At 42.5% G+C, this 27,429-nt stretch overlaps 1 protein-coding gene across 2 annotated transcripts in view; it reads right to left on the reverse strand.

Annotated features, from left to right (window-relative positions):
- The window catches only part of LOC126252039 (target of Myb protein 1), a 132,840-nt gene that overhangs the window by 62,549 nt on the left and 42,862 nt on the right, over window positions 1–27,429 (reverse strand). For both annotated transcript variants that reach the window (XM_049952831.1, XM_049952830.1), the window contains exons 5-6: window positions 22,944–23,219; window positions 2,850–2,974 (exon numbers count right to left, since the gene is read on the reverse strand). In XM_049952831.1, coding sequence (XP_049808788.1) covers window positions 2,850–2,974; window positions 22,944–23,219 — 401 coding nt within the window. The remainder of the gene's footprint in view (window positions 1–2,849; window positions 2,975–22,943; window positions 23,220–27,429) is intronic.

The following is a 27,429-nucleotide window of genomic DNA, read 5'->3' on the forward strand; positions in this document are numbered from 1 at the left end:
CAGCCATGTCATATATCAACTATCACATGGCTTTCGATGTGGACATGACCAAATGCAGCTGCTAACGATTATGAACAACTCTTAAATTATGTCCAAGGACAATAATGGACACCCAGTGGTGCAATGGCCGCTTGGCAACCGACACCATCTAGATGTTGCAATCCCCCTTGACATAGTCTCCCCTAGTTACTGTTGTACACTTAATTCTAGCCCTGTTTCCACCATATTTTCTAAGATTCCTCTCTCCTCCTCCCTAATTTCTCATAATGCTTCTTCCCACCCCTATTTTTGTTAGGTTTCTAGGTCTATGGACATGCATTCACAATCAAATATCTGGACAAAGATACAGTGAAGATCTGTGCTAATGACGTAAATTTCACACCAGCTCTTAACAATGCTACCAATAGCAGATCACATAAGCTCCGAAGAACATGTTATAGCTTCTTCCCCACAAGACGCACCAAAGAGAGTTGATGCAAAACTTATACAGCACTTGCCAAGACACCAATGCTAACAAGGAGAGGTCACCAGAAGTTGGACTGACTTTTTGAATCCGTATATACTGTGATGTAGGTTAATATCCCAGCTAGCACACCCTGCAGCCATTCACCCTGGTAGGCCCTCATTTGGGAGTTATTGATTGGGAGGGGGGAATTGAAATTTTGCTTGACACTCAATATCATTAATTTAGTACACTCATATTGATTGGCTGCATGGTGTAATGGATAGGGTAAGGCCCTGACATGGACAAGGTCATGGGTTTCAATCTCATTATGTACTCCTTTTTTTATTTTTAAATGTTTATCAAATTTACTTTGATCATTATTTGTATTCAATTAACTGGTTTAAATATAATTTTATATTTATGTTCCTTTCTCACATTATTTTAATCATCATATCTGATTCTTCATTTGCTCTCACTTCTCATCCTATCATTCTTTTATCATTTGAAGTCTTTGTTCCCATGATTTCAGTTAATTTTGATTTAATTTCTTTCATTTTATCATCCTATTTTTTCGTTCATGTTACTGCAGTCATTATTTCTGTTCCTCATTTTTCTTGAATTTTATTTTACTTATAATCCCTTCTTGTGCTTAACTCTTCACTTCCTGTTTTATGTCCGTAGCATATTAAGGAATTTGGGTTATGTTTTAAATGTTTGTACAATGATTACCATTCCAAAAAAATAAAAAAAGCATTTTCAATACTATTGCACAGTCAATATAAATAGATTATTTTATCTTTTGTTTATTAACTGATGGAGCAGCATTTTCAAATATTTAAATATTGAAATAGATAAATATAATGAAATTCATATACACAAAAATTCCAAGCTGAAAATGAGAACAAATGAAATAATTCATACAATGTTTAAAATTTGACAAAGGAAAAGAAATAAAAAATTACATTTAAACCAATTAATTGAATAAAAGTAATGATCAAAGTAATTTTGGTAAAGATTTATTTTAAGGCACTTGATGCTATTCGAACCCACGACCTTCAGCACATGGAGGCTTTACAGTAGACATTGCATCACACAACCATTCTACATTAATCTCCTCTTTTAAAGCTATTAAGCATCATACAAAATTCTGATTTTTTTTTCTGTCAATTACTAGCAAACGATTGTCCACCAGCATGAATGGCTATAGTGTGTGATACTGGGGATCTTAACCTACATCACTATACAGGTTGTTTCAGAAAGTCAATCCCACTGCTGGAGACCACTCCTTGTAAGATCAAACATCGCAAGAGAGAATGAGAAGCTTTGAGAAATCTGCATGAGGACAAGGAAACTAGTTCTGCCACCTGACGAGTGCAACACCATAGTCCTCACATCACATGTGGACTACAACAAGAAATTTTTTTATGTTTTGAACAATGTTGCATACAGACAGATAGATGTTGATCCTACAAATAAAGTCGTGAGGAAGATGACAACTCTTCTCTATGAGACAGGCTTGCCATGTCACAATTATATGGGCTTCCAACGGTAAACAAGGAAAGAATTCCTCTAAGACCCATAGTTAGTAATATTGGAAAATCTACACACTGCCAAAATATCTGAAACGCATTCTCAGTGAGTATGTCGGGAAGTCTGATGACTTTATATACAGTCTCAGTCAACTGTGGCGTCAGGATGCAGATGTTATGCTCAGTTTCAATGTTCTCTCCCTCTTTACAAGACTTCCACTTTATGATTCCTTGGAGTTAATAGCAGAAAAGTTTGACAATTGTTTCACAGAACCTTTTACACAAATTTTGACATCAAGTTATTTCCTGTTTGATAGAAAATATTAAGAACAAACCAAAGGCACATCATAAATAAATCATGCCGAGAAAACCTGAGAAATCACTACGGCTGGCTGGTTAAAACTGCCAAATACTGTCATGGTCTGATCTAGGAATTTGTATCCAATATTCTGAAATTCTTTGTGAAGTATTTATCCAGTCCTGACTGCTGATTCTGATGAGAAATAGAAGAACTGACTCAAGTTTTAGCTGATCCTTGATAGCTATTTTTGCTTCACTTGTGTAATTTTTATTTTCCTCGCTCAAAATTACCCGTAGATGTCAACTTTCATTCATTTTAGCCCCTTGCAAGGTTTTTTCCACTGATTTCATTGGACAGCGAGTTCCCTGTTATGTGAATACAATATCTCTATTTCCTGTTCACTATTTGGAACTATTATTTAAAGACCAAATTCATTAAGAGAGTCAAAGCACATGACACATGAATCAGTTACATTTTATGAACACTGACAGAAAAAAATCAGGTATTTATAATGCCACATTCACTGACGCTTACCAAAAATGTTCTAAAATTCATCAATGCAAATGTCACTTACCTCAAAAACAGATTATTCAATTCATCATTGACACGCAATAATTCTGCAGTGATTTCATCATTGGCTAATTTTCCAACCAGTTCTACAAGCCTCTGCTGCATAGCCTGACAGGTAGCATGCAATTCCTGAACAAAAGAAATATCAAATGAAACATGATAGTGTCTGTAAAAGCACAAATGAGGGAAGTAAAAAAAGATTCAATATTTCCAACTATTATCTGGTAAAGAAATCTACTACTTTTGTCGAAAATTGTAAATAATTCTCACATATTCTCCATTGATACTAAAAGCAAATATCTACATGACAACATCTGCGGTACTGTGACACCTTTTATTAATTTATAAAATGAAGTTAACTCTGAAGTGAATTATGAGCACCTGCTTTTAAGCTATATTTTGACAGTATTATGGAGAAATACCTACATCCTGTTGACGACAATGCCATTACAGAAAGAAATGTCATATTACGCACTGCAATGAAAATTTAAAGTCTCTAACCACAGTCACTAATTGATGCATCTTTATCTTTAACACTTAAGCTAACACATGCACCTTGAAACCCATCTTAATTCAAACATTTAAAACATGTTTGAAAACGGGCGTCGATTGAGCAACTTTTGAATACAGTAACCCATGTAGCCATAGCAGAGGTGGCCAGAGAATGTGCCAGCAGTAGCAGTTTCTGTTTACTCTGATGATTTAATACAGTTTTTGTTCGTATGTGCTTTTTTGAAGATGTGAATTGTGTATTTAACTGTGTTGACTAGTGTATACTAACTTAGAATAGGTTACTGCATAAATTTTACAGCATTTGCATTGTGTGAGCTGCTTTTGGAGTGAAGTAAAAACCAGAAGTGGCATAGCAGCAGCAGACTGTAAATTGTGTCCAGCGTCTACTTAGGTTGATGTCATATTCTTTGGTTCAAATGGCTCTGAGCACTATGGGACTTAACAGCTGAGGTCATCAGTCCCCTAGAACTTAGAACTACTTAAACCTAACTAACCTAAGGACATCACACACATCCATGCTCGAGGCAGGATTTGAACCTGCGACCATAGCGGTCGCGCGGTTCCAGACTGAAGCGCCTAGAACCGCTCGGCCACTCCGCATATTCTTTGGGATATAATCAAACATTTATTAAAGATGGACAGGGACTGCACCTGTTGTGTATGGATGAAGGTAGAACTGGCCACGGTGTGTAAGCTGCTGGAAGCTACGTAGGCCATAAACAGCTGGAAGCTGTGTTGACCACAGTTGACAAACTTCAGGCTGCTGCACTGGTATTGGGGCACTTCTGATGAATGCTTTGACAATTCTAAAGACTATAGCATTGCATGGGATCCCTGATTTTGCAGCAATTTCTGATTGGCTTATCCTGGCTGTCAACACTATCCTAATGATAAATAATGAACAGTGGCAGGCTCACAAATATCTGCGCAAAAGGGGAAAATGGGTACCGGGTGCATGGCTATTCCCTTATGCCACAAAAAAGGGTTTGAGGTATAGTCCACTGCCAACAATACATCTGAGACAGCAAGAGCCGCCATGTCTGTTGAGACTGGGGCTGACCTTCGTGAAAGATCTGAACACGCACAGAGGGTGGGACTGTTTGTAACTATGAGCTCCAACATTATGCAGAAAAACAGCAGACATGTCAGGAAGGAAGGGCAGTGTCCATTCTGTTTGCTTGCTGGAGGGTCATGTCCACAATGTGGAGGCAGCTCTGCCAACAGCGAGCACAATGGGGGTGCACCCTGCCTGCAAAATGTGGTTCATCTTGGCACGAATAACATCTGTTGCCTGGTACAGAAGTCACCCTTGGTTCCTACACCCAGCTGGCTTCTTTGATGAAGACAACTAGCCTCGCTTGCAGGGTTATTTATTTATTTTGCGTTCGATATGCTGGATGCCTTATAGTACTATACATATTCAGCATGGGAAACTTAATCAACACGCAAATGTAGCAAAACATTATTCATTATAAATTTAGTTATACATATTACAGTACTTGTAAACCAATAATGCATACATGTTGTAATCTGTAAAAAAAATTAACAATTAAACAGAAACACTTAAATTACAAAGCCAAGATATGGTACAGTCTGTGAGTCTATGCAGATCCTCTAGTGAACCATCCCAAAAACCATGAATTTCACACTTGATTATGTGCTGGATCGACCGTATTTTGCCGCAGTCACAATGAGCAATCGTCCTTTTAGCCCTACTTGGCCATCAGCTCGTTGCACCGTCCAACACCAGTTCTCATTCTGTTTAGTGCCACCCAGGTTCTCTGAGGGATGTTGAGGCCAGGAACATGATCAGCCGTGTTCTTAATGAGGTGTCCATTGTTAACACTTGCTTGTTGCCATAGGTGTTTCCATTCTGCTATGGTGTCCTGGTTGTTCAAGGAGTGGTTCCAGAAGGGATTTCTTGACTTTAATCGTGTCGGGCCATGCGCATCAGCGTGTATTGGGAGTGTGGTGTCAGCAGTAATTTTTTGCATTTCTCTTCTGATTGTATGTTGTCTGAGGAGTGAGGGAGGTTCAGTGTTTGCCAACATAGAGAGCCATGGTGTTGGGGTTGGTCTTACTGTCACAGTTATTGTTTGCAAGGTGTCATTTAGGCGAACATCTACTTTATTGATGTGCGAACTGTTGGCCCATACAGGTGCACAGTATTCTGCAACGCTGTAGACTAGAGCCAAGGAGGAAGTACGAAGAGTCGTAGTATTACTTCCCCAGGTAGAGCCTGCAAGTTTCTGGATGATACTGACTCTGCCTCTGAGTTTTTGGCTGACATCCTGCAGGTGTTCTTTGAATGTTAGGTTGTGGTCCAGTTTAACACCCAGGTATTTTGGTGCTCTTTCATGTCTTATATTCTGGCCTACTATATTCAAGCACAGCTTCCTGTCTGCTTGTTTGTTATTCAAGGGCATCACTGTGCTTACTGTTTTTGATGCATAAAAGTTCAGATGCCAGATGATTTAGTAGTTATAAAGCTGCACCAAGTCGAATTTAGGCCTGATTCCAATTGTTTGAATGACTCACCATGCAAAGCAATAGCCTGATCATCAGCATATGCAAACTTCCGTGATTTGAGTTCCGGCATATCAGAGATGTAGAAATTAAACAGTAAAGGAGCTAGGACAGAGTCTTGTGGCAGTCCATTACTGAGGATTTGGGATTTGCTTGTTTTTTCCATGAAGATGTACTCTGTACTTACTTGTGGATAGCATATTATACAAGAGCTTTAATGACTTCTTACATCTGATTACTGTAGCACGCTTATACAGTAATCCTTTAAGCCATACTGTGTCGTAAGCAGCTGAGAGATCTATAAATACTACACCGATCTTTTTCTTGTTCTGAAAACCACGTGACTTGATGGCAGAGCTCCTCTTCGACCTGAAACCACCTTGCTCCACGGGTATTGCTGCAGCTATTAGTGGGTCACTCTCTTTAGGAGAATTTTCGCAAGAAGTTTGTACATGAAACACAGCAGAGAGATAGGTCTGTAGCTCTTGGAATCTCTCTCATTCTTTCCAGGCTTCAAGATAGCTATTATCATTGACTCCTTCCATTTGCTTGGGATGTTTCCAGTCTCAAGTATGGCGGAGAAAAATTTGCAGAGCCATGTGCATGCTCTTGGACCTATGTTCTTTAGAAACTCCAGTAGTATTCCATCAGGTCCGGACACTTTCCTTGATATGATGTCATTTATTGCAGTTATAAACTCTAGTTCAGAGATAGTGCTCACAATGTTTGACTGTTCTGTTGTGCAGGGACATGGATCTTGGAGTTTTCAAGCTTGCAGGGTGGAAGCAGAGATAGCATTTTGCAGCATCATTCCCAGTAACAATCACAGTCCTCTGTGTCATTATTCCCAGTAACAAACACAGTCCTCTGGGTCAGAGCCAAATGGGAGGCTTAAACCAGAGGCTCAGATGATTCTAGGACAATCTTGGAAGTAGATTTTCCAACCTCCACTGTCAGCTGGAGAATTATAGGATACACCCCTGCCCATTACCCCTTAATAAGTCAGGCATGCATTACATGCAGAAAGTGGATATCAGAGTATAATAATGCCCACTTAGTACAGTTTCAAATACAGCAATCTCTTTCTCTTACCTGGCTAATCTGTGACCTTTATGCCTCATAAGCCAATTTCCACTCCACCAGACTTCTCTCCCTCTACAAAATCCTGCAGCTATCTGCCCCCTCATGTTTCCTATCTGTCATGCCAACTTCAAATTGCAACAACATGCCAGACTTCACCTCAAAAAAATATCCCACCTTCTTCTAAACAACCTGAACAGTGGTGTTTCCCTTCCTGTTCCTCTGCATCTACCTAAACAGCCCCACCAACACCAATCCTCTCCTACAAACTGAGCTTGGCCAACCTCCTTAACATCCCACTGCCTTCACCACTGCCTCCCAGACCAAGAATAACCCACAGTCAAAAGAACTAGCCACAACAGTACAGTGTCCTCAATCTCTCAACTAAAGCACTTTCCCCTCCTGAATTATATGTATTATCTAATAGTCCCAGTTTCAGCCCTACACCTGCATTTGATAATGCTGCTTTGGTAAAGAACCTACTTTCCTTCACACAAATTGTCAACTGGAAATATCACTTTGCAACCAAATCCCAAAACATTTCCAACAGCACACTGTACCCTGCCTTGAACAGTTCCAAGCACGATCCCACCCTGATCCACCACCACTACCTCAAAAACATCCCTCACAAGTCTTCCAAGAATTCCTCACATCCAGCATTGCTTCACAGCCCTCCCTCAGGTCCCTACAACACGACCCTACCCTGTCCTCTGCAGAACTCCTGGCTCTACATTCCCTGAAAGTTGATGACTCTATCATTATCAAAAATGGTTCAAATGACTCTGAGCACCATGGGACTTAACAGCTGAGGTCATCAGTCCCCTAGAACTTAGAACTACTTAAACCTAACTAACCTAAGGACGTCACACACATCCATGCCCGAGGCAGGATTCGAACCTGCGACCGTAGTGGTCGTGCGGTTCCAGACTGTAGCGTCTAGAACCGCTCGGCCACTCCGGCCGGCTACTCTATCATTATCCTCCCAGCAGATAAAGGATCTACCACTGTGGTACTTGAACAAAGGGAGTATGTTAGTGAAGGTCTACGCCAACTGTCTGACATCCCTACATACAGCATCTGCCATCAAGATACCATCCCTGTGATTCAAACTGACCTGCAGTCCCTGTTGAAAACATCAGGCCGCTCGCACGGACTCGCACCTCAATCCACAGAACTTCTTGCCCCGCCCAAACCACGCACATCCAACTTTTACCTGCTTTTTCAGATCCACAGACCAAATCATCTTGGCTGTCCTATAGTTGCTGGCTTCAAAGCACGTACCAAATGTATATCTGCCTTAGCTGATCAGCACCTGCAACCCATAGTACAAAGACTTCCCTCTAATATCAAAGATATCAACCATTTCCTAGATCATCTGAAATCCATTCTTGTCCCACTACCACTACACACCTTGCTTGTCACCATTGATGCGACCTCCCTCTATACCAACATCCCCCACTTACACGGTCTGTCTGCTGCTGAGGATTTCCTCAGTGTCCACGTGATTCCAAACCTATTACATCCTTCCTATTCATCTCAACCAACTTTATACTTACCAACAACTACTTCACCTTTGAGGAGCAGACATACAAACACATCAGGGGTATGGCCATGGGAACCAGGATGGCTCATTCCTATGCCAATCTTTTCATGAGTTGCTTGGAGGGGGCTTTCCTAGGATCCACAAGGCTTCAGCCCCTGGAAAGGTTTAGATACACTGATGACACCTTTACCATATGGACTCATGGTGAGGCTGACCTGTTGAAATTCCTGGAATCTCTGACTACCTTCCCCCAATTAAATTTCACATGGTCCTATTCCGAATCCTGTGACACTTTCCTTGATTTTGATCTCATCCTCACTGAAGGAGAGCTACACACTTCTGTCTACATTAAACCCACTAACAAACAACAGTACTTACATTTTGACAGTTGCCATCCTTTCCATGTCGAACATTCCCTCCCGTACAACCTTGGCATTTGAGGCAAATGTATTTGTTCAGAAGCACACTCTTTACAGCAATATATCACCATCCACACCTCAGCCTTCACTGGACGTAATCGCCCCATGAGCCAGCCTAGTTCAAAAGCATATTTTCTGGGCCATCACATCCAATCCTGGTAATGCTGATCACTCCAACGAGCCAGCCTAGTTCAAAAGCAGATTTTCTGAGCCGTCACATCCAATCCAAGTAATGCTGATCCCTCAAAAAAAGGCTTCGGGGCACAGCACTGGTCACTCAGTATTATCCTGGTGTGGAATGTATTAATCAGCTACTTTGACAAGGCCATGACTTCCTAAAAGCATGCTCTGACATGAAATCCATTCTGTCTGAGACTTAAGCCACCACACCTAGAATAGCTTTTCATCACCCTCCCAATATCTGCAATATTCTTGTCAGACCCTATGCTCCTGCTGCACCCACCCCCTACCCTACGGCTCCTACCCATGTGACCCTGTGACCGTCCCCGCTGCAAGATTTGCCCTATGCACCCTCCTACCACCATCTATACCAGCTCTGTAACATGCAAAACATAAGCTATCAAAGGAGAGCCACCTGTGAAATGACACGTCATACACCAGCTGTTACGTAAATACTGTTCGGCCTTTTACATAGCCATAGCTACCACCAAATTATCAATTAGGATGTATGGGCATAGACAGAGGGCATATACTGGCAACACACAATATCTCTTGTTGCAGAGCCTGCTCTACAACATGACAATGATGATCTTGGTACCTGTTTCACCACACATTCCATCTGGATTCTTGACCCAGACACTAGTTTCTCGGAACTCCGAAGGTGGGAACTAGCCCTACAACATGCCATTGGTTCTTGCCACCCACCTGGCCTTAATTTATGTTAATTTCTACACAGTAACTACTCTTTTCTTCACTCCATTTTAGTTTTCTACGTCTTTCATAGTCTTACCTGTCTATTTTTCACCTCTGTTACATACAATGCACTTAGCTTTTCACTCTTATTAACTCATGCATGATGTTTAAGCAGTTAACTCTGTCTTGAATAGTACCCTGTCTTCCACCTTTAAGCTCTCAGGTTTCAAATCCCATCTGATGCAGTCCCCAACAATCACTCTTTCCTTGTCAACCCGTCTGGTCATTCTCCCCTGACCCGTGGTTCGAATGACTTTCCCAAAATCTACCCCTTTTCCTAGACCTCTCCAGTACTTTTTCTTCACCCCTCTTCCTTCCCCTTCAACCCCTCTGCCTGATGAAGGAGCCACAGGCTCCGAAAGCTTACCTAATTATAACTTTCTTTTATGTGTGTGTGTTCTGCTGCTGCTTGGTGAGTAGAATTTTTATCTATCCAATTACAGAGTTTAAGGTCAGATTGATGGTGAGGTTAAAGGAACAAACGTATTCAGTTTAACTCATTTAGGGAAACTACAAAAAACTTTAATCTGGAGGACAGGACATGGATTTGAACTCTGTTCCTCCTCAATGGCAAGTCCAGAGAGCTAATCATACTAACCATTTCACCACTCTTCCCCATTTTTCACTAAACTACATCCACAAGCACACACAATAAACAAAGTGAGAAAAGGGGTCAGTGCTCTAAAATCATCTTAAAATATGGATGTGTTCACAAGTTAAGAACAATATTCAGAAATGTGTTACTGATATATGGTTTACAAAAAAACTGCTTGAACCACTCGTTCCGCTAACATAATGAAAACACGTCCCTGAACAGCGAGGAGATTGCAAGAAAGGGAGCAGCAAATTGAACTGTATGATTTTCAGTGCACGCCTTCTTAGCTGATAAATCTGCTGTTTCATTTCTTTGGATTCCTTTGTGGTGTGTTACCCAGCAGCCTGTTACTTTAATTGTCAGCCTTAGTGGGCAGAGAAGGGTGTTGTGAATTTTCTGGGTGTGTTTATCTGCTGGGAACATATGCCATATAGCTTCAAAAGCACTCAGGATGTCAGAGCATCCAACAAAAATACATCTCAGATGCCCCACTCCCCTCATGGTGGCATGTAATGCTGTACGAAAACTGTATATTGCTTTGATTTAATTTTGTCATCATGGTGATGGAATGACCCATAGGCAACTTCTGAAAGATAATGTTTACACAGAGCATTTCATGACAATCTTGGTCTTATATCCATTAACAATGTCAGTAAATCTAAAATCATTCTGAGAGGAGGCTCGCTATTGGATTGGTCTTGCTGGCACTTGTGGCCACTCTTGGTGGAAGTTTCAATGGTCTTCTGGCACAAAGGTATTGCTAATCTACATAAAATGTATTCACTATTTTAACTGGGATCATACAAAAGCTATATAGATCTGGAGCAGATGCACACTGGTCTCTAAGAGGCCTATATTTGAGGCACTTTAAAACATCCATTGCCTTCAAGGACTTTTCCTTTAGATTCATTAGATGTGAAAACAACATCCAAACATGAGGTCCAAAACATTCTCAAATTCGGAAAATTTAGAATGGTGTTTACCATAACACAAAAATAATAGTTCATTTAGTTCTCACAAGCAGCTAGGAAAATAAATGTCAACTAGACAATGTGCTATATTATTTGGTTCATTGATTTGGGAAGAGGGGATCATGAAGCGATGTACGGAGATCACAGAAACCTAAATCAGGATGCCCAGATGCAGGTCTGAAGTGTCATCCTCCTGAATGCGAGTCCAGTGTGCTAAACAATGTGCCACCTTGTTCAATAATATATTATTCAGATACACATAGAATAACTGAGATGAGCCAAAAGTTTCCACCAGCATGCATCACATCTTGAGGTTGTAGATTTTGTGTTGTAAGCCAAGGTCCACATCCCCAGTGATACACAATATTTCACCTTAATGTTTAAGGTGGTTGCATGCTCAAAGTTTATAGCAGCAGACTGTAGTTGTAGTAGCCACCAGAAAGATCGCGGGAGGCGCACATTGGCACGGCGCGTCACGGACGGTAGTTGCCACAAGTAGAGTCCCGTCCACCAGAGGGCACGCGAGAATTCGGACGCGACCTCTGCCGGTGTAACAACAAGAACAACAACAACAACTCCGGCAGCACGGGCCGTGCCCAGTCAGTCAACATCGGGCATGCCTAGGACACAGTCCCGGTCTACGCTAAGTGAAGTGCGAAGTAACGAGAACAGTGTTACTTCACAATTGGCGACGAGTAGGGTCGTTCTTTCGCGTGTTGCGTCGTTGTTCCGATTTCGCAGCTTCTCCATGGCATGGAGGATTTGGTACGGGTTTTGGTGGCGCAGCAGACGGAGCTCATGGCCACCATGAAACAAGTGCTTCCGGCGTTGCTCTCCACACCGTCTGCTCCGGCGCAGTTCCCTCCTCCCTTTCCCCCGTATAACGAGACGGTGGAGGATTGGGACGCATATGAACATCGCCTTCGGCAGCATTTCCAGGCGTTTCATGTTGCCGATGCGGAGGTATGTCGTGCCCTCGGGAAAATTACGTCTTTGTGGCGATTTCAAGGCCACCATTAATTCCCAATTGGTGGTGGACACCTATCCTATGCCTCGTGCTGATGAATTGTTCTCCGCCATGGCGGGAGGCCAATATTTTTCTAAAATCGATCTTTCGGAGGCTTATCATCAGATACCACTTGATGAGGACTCCAAACGGCTGGCGGTCGTCAACACCCCGTTTGGCCTTTACCAATACCAGCGGTTGGCCTTTGGAATATCCAGTGCCCCGGCGATATTCCAGTGTTATCTTGAGCATGTCACGTCGACAATCCCTCATTGTATTAATTACCTGGATGACATAATTGTCACAGGCCGCAGCACGAAGGAACACTTGCACAACCTTCGCACCCTCTTTCTCAAATTCAGGTCTGTGGGCTTGCGTTGCAACCTGCATAAGTCAACCTTCTTCCAACCGTCCATTGAGTATGTGGGCTACACCATATCTTGGCATGGCATCCAGCCACTAGGAAGTTTGGTCCAAGGTATCGTCAACCTTCCTCGGCCCACTTCGCTGAAAGAGTTACAATCTTTTTTGGGCAAGATAGCCTATTACCACCGGTTAATTCCCAGGGCTTCCACTATAGCCCACCCCCTGTATGGCCTTCTGCACAAGGGTGTTCCTTTTGATTGGTCGCCTGCATGCGAGCAAGCGTTCACCTCGTTGAAGGGCCTCCTCATGTCAGCCCCTTGTTTGGCTACTTTTGATACCCATAAGCCGTTGGTCCTGGCTACAGATGCTTCGCAGTATGGGGTGGGAGCGGTCCTGGCCCATCGCAACGCCGATGGTTCCGAGCAACCACTGGTGTTTGCGTCGAAAACGCTTAGTCCCACGCAGGCCCATTACTCCCAGGTGGAAAAAGAGGCTTTGGCCATTGTCTACCCTGTTACCAAGTTTCACCCTTTATTGTATGGCACGAAGTTTCAGTTAATCACTGACCATAAGCCGTTAATATCGTTATTTGGCCCCGCCTCTCAGATTCCGGATAGGGCGGCCCACAGACTACAGCGCTGGGCCTTGTTCCTCTCTAAGTACCATTATGACATTCATTTTCGCCCTACAGGACAGCATGCCAATGCCGATGCTCTTTCCCGTCTTCCGGTGGGCCCGGATCCTACATTCGATCGAGAGGAGATTATGTGTTTTCAATTGGATGTGGCGTCCCGCCAAGCGGTTGATGGCTTCCCGATCACTAGTTCTCGAGTCGCCAGGGAAACGGCGGCTGACCCGCTTCTCCGGCAAGTAGTTCGCCTCATTCAGCAGGGGTGGTCATCCCGCCCTCCGGGCCGGGCCTCGGACCCTCTTCGTAATTATTTTCTTCTACGAGACCACCTCTCGGTCTTGGAAGGAGTTCTCCTTCTGGCTACCGATGATACAGCTCCTCGCGTGGTTGTTCCTGCAAGTTTACGCAGGGAGGTCCTCACGTTATTACATGCGGGGCACTGGGGTGTTTCCCGTGCTAAAACCTTGGCTCGCAGACATGTGTACTGGCCCGGTATTGACAGAGAAATTGAGCACTTGGTGGCCGCCTGTTCCCAGTGTGCGAGCCAACAAGCATCTCCCAGGGCAGCGTTCTCTTCATGGATGCCGGCAACCCAAGCATGGGAACATGTTCACATCGATTTTGCGGGCCCGTTTCTCAATGGCTTTTGGCTCATTGTCATTGATGCTTATTCCTGATTCCCATATGTGGTTCGCTGCTCCTCAACCAGTTCAGACGTTGCAATCCAGGCACTAGCAAAAATCTTTTCTGTGGAAGGTCTGCCAATTACCCTGGTCTCGGACAATGGACCGCAGTTTATTTCGCAGACCTTCCAGGATTTTTGTAGGCGCTTCGGTATTCGGCACGTTTGCTCTCCCCCCTTCCATCCACAATCGAATGGGGAAGCCGAGCGCATGGTGCGCACATTTAAGACGCAGATGAAAAAGTATGTGCACGAATTTCCTGCAGAGGAAGCATTGACGTTTTTCTTGACGGCATACCGGACCACACCAATGGGAGAACGCAGCCCCGCAGAGCTCCTCCATGGGCGTCAACCTAGGACTCTGCTGCACCTCCTCCGGCCTGGTCCTCGCCAGTCTTCACAAAACGGAGTACCTGGCTTTCCACTGGGTATGTCGGTCTGGGCCCAGGGGTTCGGTCGCAATCCACGTTGGATACTGGCGGTGGTCCTGCGCCGAAATGGCCGCCGGCTCTATACCTTGCAGGCGGGGATCGGGTGGTATGTCGTCACCAAAATCAGCTACGTCCACGTTCGGGCACCCACCCTCCGACCTCTCGGACACCGGCTTCCCCATTGCCGGCACCTTTATTGGTTTCCCAGGGGATGTTACCTCCTCTCCCCGCTGTGACTCTGCCGCAATGCGATGGTTCTCAGCCTTGGCAGCCTCCAGTAGCTCCAGCACCGGCATCGCCATCTTTCGAGATGCCCCAGCGAGAGCCAGGCCCCAATCGCGGGAGGCGCACATTAACACGGCGCGTCACGGACAGTAGTTGCCGCAAGTAGAGTCCCGTCCACCAGAGGGCATGCGAGAATTCGGACGCGACCTCTGACGGCGTAACAACAAGAACAACAACAACTCCGGCAGCACGGGCCGTGCCCAGTCAGTCAACATCGGGCATGCCTAGGACACAGTCCCGGTCTACGCTAAGTGAAGTGCGAAGTAACGAGAACAGTGTTACTTCAGTAGTAACCTGACAGTTCTACACTTACTGCATGCAGCGGATGTAGGTCGGGCCACTGCGACAAGCATGGTGCACGCTGACATTTAAATGGTGACCTGCAACTATCTGACGTGGCCACCACGGGCAGCCCGATCACCAGCTGCTGTCACCAGGTCCACCGTGTGCACATAGCTTTGCACCAGCAACATGTGACATGAATATTGTCTTTATAGAGGAAAGTAGAAGCCTCTGAGCCCTTGTAACACCGAAATTGCAGGAAGTATGGCACCTGCTATCGATATATAATTTTTTTTGGCTGAATTGTATGTAAATATTTGTAGTTTAAATGCTTTCTTTTAATAAGTAAGGACATTGCTTCACTGTATGTGTAAATTTAGGTAGAAGTCTGTTGACATTTCATTGTATTTATCTGTGTCTTACTGTGAAACTTATAAGCTCTGGGGAAAAGCCAAAAGAACTGTTATTTGCATCAACTAGCAACGATAATAGCAGTGCTCGTGCATTGTAAAATTTTTGGGTAAGGAGTTGTTGCGGGGAGAGAGGGAGACGGGTTCCAGCACTTGTAGTGTGCAGAAGTGTGGTGTTAATGCTCTCGCAGTAGAGAGTACCATTTCGGCGGCATCATGTACGCACGCCGGCCAGATGTCTAGCAGCAGAAGTAAGGGCAGTGGATGGGCGGAAGAGGCTGTATTAATTATGATTGCCCATTCCTGTAATTAGCCGTGCTCCACAAGATGCTACCGTCTTCAACAACAGCAGCAGTTCCAGCAACACAGATTAGTCGTATGCACAGCACTGAAGTAAGACTGTTCATTGATAGAAAGTATTAACGGCTAACCCAGCAGCACAACTGAATGTGATTTGATTGGTAAAATTTATTTAAATAATAATCAGTTAAACTCAGGGCGACTGTGTCCTCATTGTCCTCAGATATTGTTACCAAGCAGTTCCTTGTTCCTTTTTTTCCCTTATATGGTAACCGAGTGTCATAAGAAACAAATTGAATAGTTACAGTCAGTTTATTGACGATTAATTTCACTTTTAAGAATTTTAGCCTAAGTCTACTTTCAATTAGCTGTTGTACAACAGAAGCTTCAGTATATGAGTAAAGTAAAGGAATTTCATTTTTCAAGTTTGAGAATCATCAATCACAGGAAAAAATCCAAATCTAAAGAAATGCACAAATTAAGAGTGCAGAAGTTTTATTTATTTTACATATAGCTTGGAGCACATGGCTGTTTGGTTTGGTTCGTATTCTATTATTTATTTCTGTTCAAGTCAGTAAAAAAAGGCTCAGTTGTTCAGGCAATAATTTGAAATCCAATTTGCAAAATAAGTAACTGCAAAGTAAAAGTGCTTGCTTTTTTTTTCTAAATTTCTTTGATGATGTTACGTTGAGGTCACTGAAAGTCACTGTTCACGTAACAAAGTTCAATACTAACATACAGTTTAATTGCATACTTTCAAATCATACTCGATTGTTTTTCTTTTCTTTTTCTTTCCTTTTTTCAAAATTTAATGACAAACATAATGTAAGAGTGACTTCTCAGTTTTCTTTATCATTACATACTCACTTAAAATTAGTGTTAAAAAAAATAAAGTGACAACTTTCAGTTGCCATGTCAGTGTTTAACAATACATGTTTTTCTTTCCCATCATCTTGTACAGGATTTTGGATGTAAATTACCCTGTGGGCTGGTGACCGTTAATTATTTCCTTTTTGTTCATTAGTGTAACTTTTTAATTCACGATCAGTGGTACCCATTTTCTGTCCAGTGTTGTTCGTGAGTGAGTGCACAAAATAACTTTCATTTTTCCAAATTATAACCCTGTTCGGTTTAATTACTTTTTATTTTTAGTAGACTTTTCCATCAGAAGGGTCTGTTGTACACTCTCCTCCTACTTAACGGTATTATTTCTTCAGGAAAGATAGCCTTATCCAATTAGTAAAAATCCATTAGACATACATGCGATCCACGGTCATATTTTATATCGCAAGCATGATAGGCCGATTAGTAAGGGGGAGGTTACACCCTCAATTGTTAAATGTCTTAAGAGACATGTAAACTCCTTGCATTGCATTCTTGTTGGTGTCATTTTATGACCCAATGAATAGCTTCTCTTCTACAACTGTATGCTTCCTTTTGTTCCTACTAAGAATACAAATGGTGACATTGAGGGTTGAATTTTCTCATGCTTCGAATTCTTTTGTTTTTGTGCCGTTCGACTCTTCCGTGAAAGCTTTACTCTGGTCATTTTTGCAACAGCAGTGGTATATGGCCATGTTGGAACAGCTGATTTGGCTATGTTGATCCGGGCTCAGCCACAGGTTGTTCACCTGCTGCTGTCTCCCACATCCCATGCCCACATTCACCAGTCAGTTGTCTATTCTGTTATGTACTTGGTGGTTAATGATGTGAGAACTGAAAATATGCTTGGGTTAGATGCCTTTGCTACTGTCTGCTTTTTCATTTTCAGATGCAGTGCATCTAGTGTCAGATCAAGTGCCTTATCACAAATTAGATTTATTGTGTTCTGAGTTTTTAGATCTGTTTGCCCAGCATTAGGTTGTGCAAATAATTTCACAGCGTATATCACCCTCAAATCCTTCGCCTGCCCTCGGTTTTTTGGGTGCGACTAGTGCCAGTTGCTTTACGTGACCAGATGAACAAGGAGCTTGATCCGCTTAATGACACTGGGAACGATTAGACCGATTTCCTCAAGTATCGTAAAGAAGCTATTCAAACACCTTCGGCTCTGTGGCGACTTTAAGGTCACAATTAATGCACAAGTAGTCATAGACTCTTACAGCTGTCTCACATGTAGGAGATGCTAACAAAGTTCACTTCATGTCAATTCTTTTCAAAACTTAACCTGGCTACAGCCTACCTTCAGACTCTATTGGACAAGGCATCAAAACAGTTGTGGTTAATTCGTCTTTTGGCCTCTATCAGTACCAATGGCTAATATTTGAAATCACAAATGTGCCAGTCATCTTCCAACATTTTTTAGAATAATTACAACAGGTGTCCCCTCATTGAATTAACTATATTGATGATATCATCAAGACAGGTACTACCACAGAAGATTGCCTACATTGCCTCTGATCTTTGTTTACTGTTCTACAGACCACAGGGCTCAAATGTAATCTCACTAAGTCTTACTTTTTCCAGCCTTCCATTGTTTATTTGGGTCATGAAATTTCCCCAGAGCATGTGCCCCATGGAGCAACATGTCATCACCATTACAGCTTTGCCCTGTCTGTCTGATCTATGAGAACTTCCAGCATTCCTTGGAAAAGTGATGTACTATCATCAGTTTATTCCCAAAGCAGCTACTACTTGCATATGTTGCTTTGAAAATCATTCCTTATATTTGGTCTGCAGCCTGTGGGCAGCATTTATGCAGCTTAAGGATAGTCTTTGCTCCATGGTGTGTCTCGCAACATTTGAACCCGCCTAGCATCTGGTGCTGGCCTCGGGACGTGGTCTAGTACAGGGTGGGAGTGCTCCTGGCCCACTGTCATTCAGTTGGCTCCAAACAACCTGTTGCATTTGCATCGAAAACACTCAACTCTGATGAGTAACATTATTCTCATGTGGAAAAAGAAGCTCTTGCTATTGTCTATGCCTTAAAAAATTCCATGTGATCTCTTATATTTATTTACTGACCATAAGCCCTTGATTTACCTATTTAACCTGTTGGCGTCCTTACCAGACAAAGCTGCTCATTGTCTTCAGTGTTGGGTTCTGTCCTTGTCCTAGTATGATTACAAGATCCATTTTTGTCCCATGTTGCAACATGTGAATACTGATGCTCTGTCCTGGCTCCCCATGGGTCCTGACCCCTCACTTGAGCAGGAATAGCTGCTATGTTTTCAACTGAATATGGATGCGAGGCACATGGTGGATGGCTTCCCCATCATAAGTTCTCATATTGCCTCTTCTGTGGCAGCAAGTCTGCTGCTCCAGCAGGTTGTGCACAACACAACATGACCATCCAAGGAGCCAATGAGCCTGGCATCGGACCCTCTTATGAATTTTTATGTGTTGCACTGCTGCCTCTCCATCTTGAATGGCACTGTTCTCCTACAGATGGAAGGGTTTACACCCCACATCATGGTTCCAGGGGATCTGCAGTGGGAGGTCCTCTGTGTATTACATCAAAGTCCCTGGGAGATCTCTCACACAAAACAATTGGCGGGCTGCAATATGTTTTGACCAGGAATTGACCAGGAGGTGGAACACCTTGTCATGGCTTGCCGCCGGTGTTCAGGTCAGCAGGCAGCACCTTTCACTGTTTTTTCACCATGGGCAGGCCCCACACAACCTTGGGAAAGAGTACACATTGATTTCATTAGTCCTTTTTTACATACTTTCTGGTTAATGGCAACTGATGTTTGTTCTCATTTTACTTATATCACTCGTCTGTCTGCAAGAGCAGATGTGACTGTCAGGGCTCTATCAAAATATGTTCTCTACATAAGGCTTGCCTTAGACCCTGGTTTTGGTCAATGGTGCTCAGTTCATGGTGCAATCTTTCAAGGACGTTTTTTATCCACAATGAGATTTTCACATCACAGCGGCTCCCTTCCATTTGCAGACAAATGGCCAGGTGGACTGTCTTGTTTGAATGATTAAGATGCAGATGCGTAAGTACGCAGAAGATTTCCCAGTTGAGGCGTCTCTCTCTCTCTCTCTCTCTCTCTCCTCCCCCACCCCCTATTAACGCTATTACAGAATGAAGCCAATTGGGGCCAAGAATGCCACCAAGCTCTCGCATCGCCATCACCACCAATGTATGCTGCTCAACCTCTTGCTGCCATGCAGGCATACCCCAGTGGCATGAGTTTTGTTGTCATTCATCCCCACCACACCAGTCTGGGCCAGGCATATGGCTGGTGCCCTCACTGGATTCCAGCCACTGTCCACAGCCAGTGCAGTCACCATGTTTCCACGGTTAACACTGGAGATCGTCTCATGGCACCGAAACCATTTGCATTCCAAGGTGGGTGCAGGGCTTCTCCCAAGGCTGTGGGCTCAAAACCTTGTTCCTTGTCAGCCCTGGCCACTCCAGGTTACGAACAGGTCTGGTCACGCCCACCTACCTCGGCAGCCAGGGCTTCATCACCACCAACAGTAGGTTTGCTTCCTGTGGCCAGTGCCAGTAGTTGCCACTGCACTGAGCAGGCAGCACCATCAGAGAGGACAGAAACTGGGTCTTCTGTTGCCAGAGTCTCTGCCTTTGTCACCGCCTGTGCCCCTTGTCACGGACTCTGATGTCTGGACGGCTTCTGCCCCACAGCTGCTCCGGTCCACTGGCTGCCCCGGGTCCACAGGCAGCAGGGGTGCCCTCATCCCACTCACTTCCATCCATTCGCACCAGTCCGGGTGGATCAGGAACTTCTTGCACATTTGGCTGCCTTCCCTAGCATCACAACAGATGTCTCTTCAGTCACACTGCCTTGTCTTTCCCCCCCTGCAAAGGAGGAGGAGTGGAATAACCCACCAGTTACTACACCTTCTGCCCACAGCAGACATAAGTCAGGTCACTATGGCAAGTGTAGTGTGCACTGAAATTCCAACGGTGCACCCGCAACTACCCAAAGTGGCCTTGAGAGCAGCCTGGTCACCAAGCACCATCACAGTGCTACACCAGTGATTCTTGGCATGGAAAGTATCTTCATACAGGCAGGCACAGGCCTCCAGGATCTCAGTTGTTTAACACGTTTGAGGCGCATAAACTACTTTCATTGTATTTTTGCTGATGTCATTCTCTGATGCAATAAATTGTATCTCTTTTATGGCTGTGTGTTTCCTTGTGTTCCTAGTTAGAACATGGATGAGTCTTACGGTTAATTTATTAGCCCGGTAACTTTTCGAAGTCTCTTACATGACACCCCAAAGGATACTATCTGTTAATGAATTTGGTTAGGAGTTCGCTTCCTAACCTCCAAATGCTGGGAATAGTGGTGTCATTCTGTTAGGAAGCATGAAATCGAGGAAACAAATTTGGTGGCCTAGGAAATCCGTGTGAGAAATAAAATGGTATATTGTGCCTTACTTTCATATATTCAGCCTGCTGCTGAGGGACAGGCACACACATAAGAGGAAGAGTGGGTGGAAGAATGGGACAAGTTGAGATCTGTGAACCAAACAAGAAATTTGGCTGTGTTATATCTCCAACTACCTATTTGGAGAGATTATATGCTTTTAACATGTCAGCAAATAGGGTAATGGCATTTGAAAAATAAATTCCTTCACTGCCACGAGAAACTACCAATATGCAGTGTTTGTGGTGTGCTGACTTTAGTAGGTCACATTTTATGTAGTTGTATTTTGTATTCACACATGAGAGAAAAGGCTAATTTAGGCTAACTTATGCTTCATTTGAGTCTAAGATGAGACAAATGTAAGATACTGTGAATTGTTAAACTACTTGTCTAAATTATTTAGGACAAAATTGTAGTGTATTGTGTGGCTGACTATTTTTACTGAAAACTATTAACTTTGACACTGACGAATCTGATAGCATAGAGAATTTTTTAACCATACAGTATGGTATGTCTCATGGTGTAGTTAAAACACAATTATCGAGATAGCAGTCAATCAATATGCATCTTGCATACAGAAATCTGTCTATTTCCCTAATCATCTGACCATCCCATAAAGCTGCTAGACAGGAGCACCCCCATCTGTCACCCCTCCCCAAGCATCCAATATAATCCTGGAATGGAAAAATTAAACCATGTCAATTACTGGGGATCGATTACTTATCATTGTGCCCGTAAATATGGAACATCCTACCCACAATCCTTCCCACTGCTCCCAAAGTGGTATTCCACAAGCCACACAGTCTTATGTAATATCATAGTCCATCCTTGTGACACACACACTCCCAATTCTTTGGCACATGGGTGATACCTGTATGCAAGATCTAAGTGGAAGACCTGTCAGATACACCCATTCAGCACATGATGGCATGACCATCAACCAGGTGCCCACTTGATTAAATGGTCTCTGCTAAACTGTGGCCAAGAGCAGATTTGATCAACCAGTGGCAGAACATGCTGTTAAGCACAACATGCATTTCAGTTATTGTCCTTGCAACACATCCTCCAAATCCATGATCCTCCTAGCCTCAATCTCTGGTAGGCTCTGCTCCACACTCGCCTCCACCTGCGTCCCATGACCCTAACGTCACTCATCCCGCCACATTCACACCAACTTCCCCACAATCCTCCCCTTCCTTTGTTCTGTCTCCCCCTCCAATCCACTCCACAATGACATTGTTTGCTTTGTCTAACTATCTCTGCCTGCAGCCACAGTGAGCTCAACAGTGTCACATTTCTATCATGTGCACTTGTCGCCTCTTGATTCAAGATGCCAGCCACTCTTCCTCAACCTTCCCTCATGCCCACCGCCTCCTCTTCCACCATACCAACTCAACCAGACACAATGCTTCACCCCAGCTGAGCTCTCCTGCTCCCCAGCACCTCATTCCCCACCACCATTCCATCAGATACAACCTCTCAACCCATTCAAACTGCAGTGTCAGGTCAACATAGCTGTACAGATTTTCTCTGTGTGTGTGTGTGTGTGTGTGTGTGTGTGTGTGTGTGTGTGTGTGTGTGCGCGTGCGCTCGTATGTGGTTCATCTGAAAGCTAGCGAAGTTTCATTTACTTTCTCCTAGGTGGGGTAGTCCAACAACACATGCAAGAAAACCTCTGTGGTGTGTAGAACCTAATGGAAAGCTATAAGCTGAATGAAGCTTTGTGCCAAAAAAAGGATGCATGTTCTGATGACTCAGTCTTTAATAAAAGGAAACTTACCTGTAATAGCTCCAGATCACTTGGATGTTCTTTGCCAGGTGTTAACTCAGAAAGCATCTCATTAAGGACAGCCATGTTGCCCTGTACAACATCCAGTTCACTCTGCAGCTTTCCCAGTTGATCAGATGTAAGCACAGTCACCTGCTGCTGGTCACCTGCAGGGCCAACAACCGTGCTGGGTGCTGGCAGGGGGGCGCTGTTAGGTGATGGCGGCCCAGGCGATACAGAAGTAGTACGCGCAGGCACACCCACAGCAATCTCAGCATCTGGGATACTCTATTAAATAACAGATGATATGTGAAGTTGCAGACAACAACACACATGGAAACAAAAAACTACATGCACACAGTATGTGTAGATATCAGACACAAACTTGGGTTAAACTAGCCGAAACTGAGGACGATGGGACAATAGAGCAGCAGGTTTCACATCCCTATCTAATATTTCAGGTTTAGGTTTTCTCTAACAAGAGGAGGACCCCACAGATACAATCAACTTTTGGAAACCACCTATATGGTAGTGTAGGTTAGGGTCCCAGGTATCACATCCTACAGCCATTCACCTTTGTTGACCATTGTTTGTGAGTAATCAACAAAAATGAATTTCTCATGATCCACTAGAGGTGTGAAAATAACACTGGTCTTTGAATTGACACCACAGCCTAGCAGTTAAGTTATTTGGCTGGTATGCTGCAGGCTGTAAGTTCAAATCTTGTTGGGTGCTACCTGTTTTTTTAAACCTTTCTCAGCATCACAGTATCATTATGTCTATTCAGTTAAGTGGTTTAATTTTTTTTTCATTTCTAATCCTATGCCATGCCATTTTCACCACTGCATTTTCTTTATTATTTGATCTCAGTTTTTCATCCTTTTATTCTTTCTTCATATATTTACTTCAATTTAATGAATTACTTTTTATCATTTTACATTTTTGTCCACATTATTGCAATCATTATTTCACTCACTCATTTTGCTGGGATTTTGTTTTATTTATAATTCCTTCTTACATTTAAATCCTCAACTGTACTGAAACTTCCTAACATATAAAAGGCAAAGGTCCCAGGTACAAGTCCCGGTACAGGTACAGTTTTGATCTGGCAGGAAGTTTCATATCATCACACACTCTGCCTCTGGATAATAATACATTCTGGATTCATCTGCATTTTATAACCATAATAAATATTTTAAAATTATCATTAGCATGCAATATTTTTGTCAAAGCAGGTAAGCGGAATTTGAATCAATGTTTCACTACTCCAGTGAGATGAAATCCATTGGTTGATCTCGCGTTACCTGTCATGAATCAATTCATTTTTGTATTTTGTTCAAGTTTCTCTGCAATTTTCCTCTTGTTTATTCTTGTGAGAGCGGCATTTAAAATTTAACAACAGGAATCCATCAACTTGTGAAAATCACAATGAAAGAACGAGTGAATACAAAACAAAAAAGTGAATTTCAGTGATTGTCTTACATTATCCATTATTTATTTACAAGGTGAGATCTATCACATACAAAAATCCTCCTGATTTGATAAATGCAGATGCCATAGTGAAGTGCAAATCAATTGCAGAGGAAATAATTCTGTTCACGAAGGAGAGTGTTATTGTTCACAATGAGAACCTCACTTTAAATGGTTGTGAGGGTTTTCGACAATATTGTGTCTTCAGTGGAACAAACGTCAACTAACTCTCGACAAAATCTTTTTTGTTTTTGTTTAATATCACACTACTCTACTAAAGGAGCAGCACCATTCCTCAAATACAGAATAACAATTTCTTATTCCTTCATAAATACAGACAAGCAGGACTGACCAATCTTATTCTCAAACAAGAAACAATTGAATTTAAATCAAACAATGGAAAGGGTGTGTGAGTGTGGCTTCAGCTGCCAGAGACTGCAGAGTGTGTGTGTGTGTGTGTGTGTGAGAGAGAGAGAGAGAGAGAGAGAGAGAGAGAGAGAGAGAGAGGGAGAGATATCTATTTTTGACAAATGCCTTGTTTGCCGAAAGCTTGAACTCAGCATCTCTGCTATATGGTAAGTAGCAACTTTCCTTTTCATAACATTGTTGCAACCAGTAGAGTTTCCCACTGACATTCTTGTCAGCTCTACGTTCTGGTCTTTGGTACTACTTGGGTGCTGTGCACGGCCTGGGGTCTCTTTGCTGGTACTTGTGATGACATCACACGCAGCTGGAATGCACTTGGCGATGCTCGTAGCTCAAAAGCAATACCTCAGACAAGAATACAACAACCCCAGACCACAAAAATGAAACAATTCAAAAATGAAATAAAGATGATTATCTCCTTAACAAAAAAAACTCTAATCCTCAACTCATTCTGCTTGTTCATTTATTTGAAGCTACAAAATGTGGATATAAAATCAACATATGTACAGGAGATTTTGTATCCTTACACAGTGAGACCGATGAAGAGGGAATGTATGAGTTTGCATTTCCATACTGCTATCTTTAAATTTTCCAATCTTTTCTTCCAACATTATGATGTTCATCTTCACTGCAGTGTATACTTTACTATGAATATTTTAACCCCTCCATTTTAAGGCACCTCCATTGAATTACATTCCTTAACAAAAAGATCAAAAGCACTTGCTTTCATCGAAGTTTATCTCAAGTACTCTTCAGAAGTCTTGAAGAAAGTAGTTTCTCCTGTTTATGAAGAAAAGAATATTTGACTAAATTGATAGGAGACCTCAAGCAAGTGAGAATAAAAATCAATAACTTATGCCTGACAGACTCTGAAATGCTTGAAAAACTGAAGAAAGTGTAGATATGCCATGAACAAGTGACAATGCATATGCACCAACAATGGACAATGACTATCACTTTACTGTATTTATCACAAAACTTTTCTTGTTTTGCAAGTGGGTAGTGGATGAAGAATGTTAAAATAAAATACAGAATCTGCGTAACAAAATTTACGGCAGTGAGATTTTTTGGGAAGATTTAAGATTTTATCGAAAGGATAGGCTAAAGGGAAATGGAGCTGGTGTATTTGTCACAGTAGGTAAGAATTCAGATCCACCGAGATAGAACTTGAAGCTGCAATTGGGCTTATTTGGACAAGACTCAGTATATGGGATGGGCACCTGCAGGGCCAACAACCGTGCTGGGTGCTGGCAGGGGGGCGCTGTTAGGTGATGGCGGCCCAGGCGATACAGAAGTAGTACGCGCAGGCACACCCACAGCAATCTCAGCATCTGGGATACTCTATTAAATAACAGATGATATGTGAAGTTGCAGACAACAACACACATGGAAACAAAAAACTACATGCACACAGTATGTGTAGATATCAGACACAAACTTGGGTTTCTCATGATCCACTAGAGGTGTGAAAATAACACTGGTCTTTGAATTGACACCACAGCCTAGCAGTTAAGTTATTTGGCTGGTATGCTGCAGGCTGTAAGTTCAAATCTTGTTGGGTGCTACCTGTTTTTTTAAACCTTTCTCAGCATCACAGTATCATTATGTCTATTCAGTTAAGTGGTTTAATTTTTTTTTCATTTCTAATCCTATGCCATGCCATTTTCACCACTGCATTTTCTTTATTATTTGATCTCAGTTTTTCATCCTTTTATTCTTTCTTCATATATTTACTTCAATTTAATGAATTACTTTTTATCATTTTACATTTTTGTCCACATTATTGCAATCATTATTTCACTCACTCATTTTGCTGGGATTTTGTTTTATTTATAATTCCTTCTTACATTTAAATCCTCAACTGTACTGAAACTTCCTAACATATAAAAGGCAAAGGTCCCAGGTACAAGTCCCGGTACAGGTACAGTTTTGATCTGGCAGGAAGTTTCATATCATCACACACTCTGCCTCTGGATAATAATACATTCTGGATTCATCTGCATTTTATAACCATAATAAATATTTTAAAATTATCATTAGCATGCAATATTTTTGTCAAAGCAGGTAAGCGGAATTTGAATCAATGTTTCACTACTCCAGTGAGATGAAATCCATTGGTTGATCTCGCGTTACCTGTCATGAATCAATTCATTTTTGTATTTTGTTCAAGTTTCTCTGCAATTTTCCTCTTGTTTATTCTTGTGAGAGCGGCATTTAAAATTTAACAACAGGAATCCATCAACTTGTGAAAATCACAATGAAAGAACGAGTGAATACAAAACAAAAAAGTGAATTTCAGTGATTGTCTTACATTATCCATTATTTATTTACAAGGTGAGATCTATCACATACAAAAATCCTCCTGATTTGATAAATGCAGATGCCATAGTGAAGTGCAAATCAATTGCAGAGGAAATAATTCTGTTCACGAAGGAGAGTGTTATTGTTCACAATGAGAACCTCACTTTAAATGGTTGTGAGGGTTTTCGACAATATTGTGTCTTCAGTGGAACAAACGTCAACTAACTCTCGACAAAATCTTTTTTGTTTTTGTTTAATATCACACTACTCTACTAAAGGAGCAGCAACATTCCTCAAATAC

Source organism: Schistocerca nitens, chromosome 4 (assembly GCF_023898315.1).
Source record: "Schistocerca nitens isolate TAMUIC-IGC-003100 chromosome 4, iqSchNite1.1, whole genome shotgun sequence".
NCBI lineage: Eukaryota > Metazoa > Arthropoda > Insecta > Orthoptera > Acrididae > Schistocerca > Schistocerca nitens.